Here is a 3,295-nt window from a genome sequence, read left to right as displayed (position 1 = left end):
TATTCAATCCGAAATCATTTATTTCTATACTATTAATTTATGGATTTGTTGAAATGTGTCCGTCCACGAATTAAAGCGCCTCTACTTGCCATTTAATTTTTGTCCACCAAATAAAGCCCTATTGTGGTTTTTGTACTTTTTTACTCTCATTTTTTTCTTATATTTATTACCTTTTGTCACTAATGGACCCACCTTAAAACACTTTTATCAATTTTATATTCTATATTTACTATATTTTATCACTAGTGGACCCACCCACAACACCTTTATCACTTTAGTCAACTACAATTTTATTTCACTCACAATATCTTTATCAGTTTTCTTAATTAGTTTCCGTGCCGAACATGAAATAGGGCTTTAATTCATAGACGGAGGGAGTATTTCCTAGCTACTAATGTTGTTAAATTGGGTATTAACTAGGGCAGTTTGGTCCAAGCATAATCATGTCGGAGGCCCTCCTCTTATCGCTGATACAGAAGCTGGTTATTAGTTATCGAAAGGGCAATTCCTCCTTAAAACAAAACTCAGAATATTTCCGGAAACAATTCGAGAAGATGATGGAAGAGATGAGAGAGATTGTTGATATTGTGAGGGATAAGAAATTGGAAGAGGGAAGAAGCCTCAATTTTTTAGTATCCGACCTTGTCGATATGACTGACGATGCCATCAAGTTTTTCGATGAAGACATGATACGTTATAATTTGGGGGATTATGAGTCCATGATGTCCATCCATAGTTGGATGGGAGAGATCAAAAAGCAGATGCTTAAACTGGGAGATGATGAATCCAACATTAGATCATCAGAATATGTTGAAGATGCTGTAGATGTGGTGGGCTTGGACGAAGATGTGGAAATGCTGCTTCGCAAAAAGATTCTTGATGGGGCAAGATACCGGAAGGATGTTTTTATCAAAGGGATGGATGGTATTGGAAAGACAACTCTTGCTAGAGAGATATACAACCATCCAACCGTCATTGAGCGATTCAAGCGTCGTGCTTGGGTATCTAATTCTACTAATCACTTCACTATCAAAGAGCTACTTATCAAACTAATACAGCAGCTAAAAGATCCTGAGAATCTCCATACATCTTCCTTATTGGAGAATATGGACAACCGAAGCCTCCGAGATATGCTTCGCCAACACCTGCAATGGAAGCGATATCTTATAGTTCTCGATGACCTGCCCAAACAAATGCACTTGTCGTCTTTCTTGGAAGCTCTTCCACGTGAATGTATGTATGATCATCTTTCGTCTACTTATGACTCAATAATCTTCTCACTTTCCCTTTTTGTATTGTTCTTATGTAAGCAGACACTGGAAGTCGATTGCTACTCACAAGTCACGCGACACATGTCAACATAAAGGTATCTGAAGAAAATGTTTATAAGATGGAACCTTTGGATGCTAAGAAGAGCTGGCAATTGTTTATGAAAGCAATAAACAAATTGACGGGTGACCACAAATTCCCAAAGTCTTTGGAGCCTATGGGAAAACAAATGTTGAGAAAATGTGGTGGTCTGCCATTAGCTATAAAAGAGGTGGGAAAACAGTTAGCGGAAAAGAAAGTCTCAGGGCAGAGCAAATGGGAACAACTTCTTGAATCAGTTGATTTTGGTTCAACATTGAAGTTGTTGGAACCATTTTATCATAAGTTGGATCCCAAACTGAGGTCATGTTTCTTGTCTATGGCCTTCTTTAAGGAAAATACAACTTTGAGGAAAGAAAAGCTGAAACAGATTTGGAATGTAGTAGGAGCAGCACAAGAATATGAATCTGGATCACATTTAGATGGTTTAATCGATGAATCTGTTATTGATGTCCAAGACAAGAGCACGCAGTATCGAATGAATGTTGTGCTACACATGCTATCCATCCAAAGAGCAGAGGAGGAGTTCGATTTTGAGATCCTAAGGAACAATGGAAATAATCAGCCCTGTGAGAGTCCTCGTCATCATCGTGTTATCATTTGTAGCAGAGACAAGTTCAACTACTCCACAGATCAAGATAAGCTTCTTGTTTCTCTCTTCTTCCATGGAGGTGGCTACTTTGATGCTAGTCCATCTTATTGGAAAAGCTTTGAACAACTTAAGATACTTGACCTGGAAGATTTTGGGTTGAAGTTTTTACCAGATTCTATCGGCACATTGATGGAATTAAGATACTTGGGGTTGAGAAATAATTACATAAAAGAGCTTCCAGAGTCGTTGGGGTGCTTGAAAAAGCTTGAGATTCTTGACATAGTTAAAAACTTTATGGTGGAGGTGCCAGATATTATATGGGAATTGCATAGCCTTCGCCACCTCTACATGTCTAATCTGATTTGCTGGAAGCCTTTCAAGATTGACACGCTGGAGAATTTGGAGACCTTAACCTACGTCTCGGTTGATAATTGGACGTGTAGGCTCTCGGGCTTTGAAAAGTTGTTTTGTCTTTGGAAATTGGGGATAGAAGAATTGGATGGAAACTCCGATGTAAGAAAGCTCTTTGCGTCATTGGTTGTATTCAAACGTCTTAACCACCTAATCTTAAAAGGGTATCGTTTCAGAAGCATGCCTTGTTTGGATGACCTTCGTATTCTACATAGGCTCGAAAAACTCAAATTGGATGGACTCCTTGCCAGGTTACCAACTAATCTCCCTCAATCTCTTAAATCATTGACGTTGGTTAATAGCTGTCTTGATGAAGACCCCATGCCACTACTAGGAAAGTTACCCAAGCTCGAGTACCTCAAATTGCGGAATGCATACACTGGTCAACAAATGGTGATCTTGCACGACACTTTCCCTCGTCTCGAAGTCTTGTGCATGGAAGAGTTATGGAATCTGAGAAATGTACAATGTGGAAAAGATGCAAAGTATCGGCTAAGGAAATTAGAAATCCATGATTGTCCATATCTGGATACCCTCTCGGAAGTGATTTGGTCGTTTCGATCTATGAAGGAGATGAAGATGGTGACAACCAAAAGCATTGCAGCAAAGATGAAGAATTCAGACTCAATCTCCAAAATAGCGATGGTGAATATCAATCCATGATGAGGTAGAGCAGTTGGCGTTAATTTGGATACTTGATTTTCTTCTCCTTGGTGGTTTTATGTTTGTACTCTGTTCCTTCTCAAGTTCACCCCACGGGAGGCCTTCAACTCATGTCTTTCAACTTTTGCTTCTTCTTTATATTTATTTATTTTTATTTTTATTTATTGGCAATTTGTAATAGACCAGATCGAGTTGTTTCTATGAACCAAAATAGGAGCTTAACTACTGTATATTGTATATACATGCGATCTCTTCTTGGAA

General features: G+C 38.7%; 1 protein-coding gene across 1 annotated transcript; it reads left to right on the top strand.

Annotated features, from left to right (window-relative positions):
- Positions 1–3,295, top strand: LOC131017440 (disease resistance RPP8-like protein 3). The gene is made up of 2 exons (XM_057946188.1): positions 1–1,233; positions 1,314–3,295. Exons 1-2 carry the CDS (start codon positions 444–446, stop codon positions 3,032–3,034), a joined length of 2,511 nt encoding a protein of 836 aa, XP_057802171.1. The 5' UTR covers positions 1–443; the 3' UTR covers positions 3,035–3,295.

Source organism: Salvia miltiorrhiza, chromosome 3 (assembly GCF_028751815.1).
Source record: "Salvia miltiorrhiza cultivar Shanhuang (shh) chromosome 3, IMPLAD_Smil_shh, whole genome shotgun sequence".
NCBI classification, from domain to species: domain Eukaryota; kingdom Viridiplantae; phylum Streptophyta; class Magnoliopsida; order Lamiales; family Lamiaceae; genus Salvia; species Salvia miltiorrhiza.
This window is presented reverse-complemented; position numbering and strand designations above follow the sequence as displayed.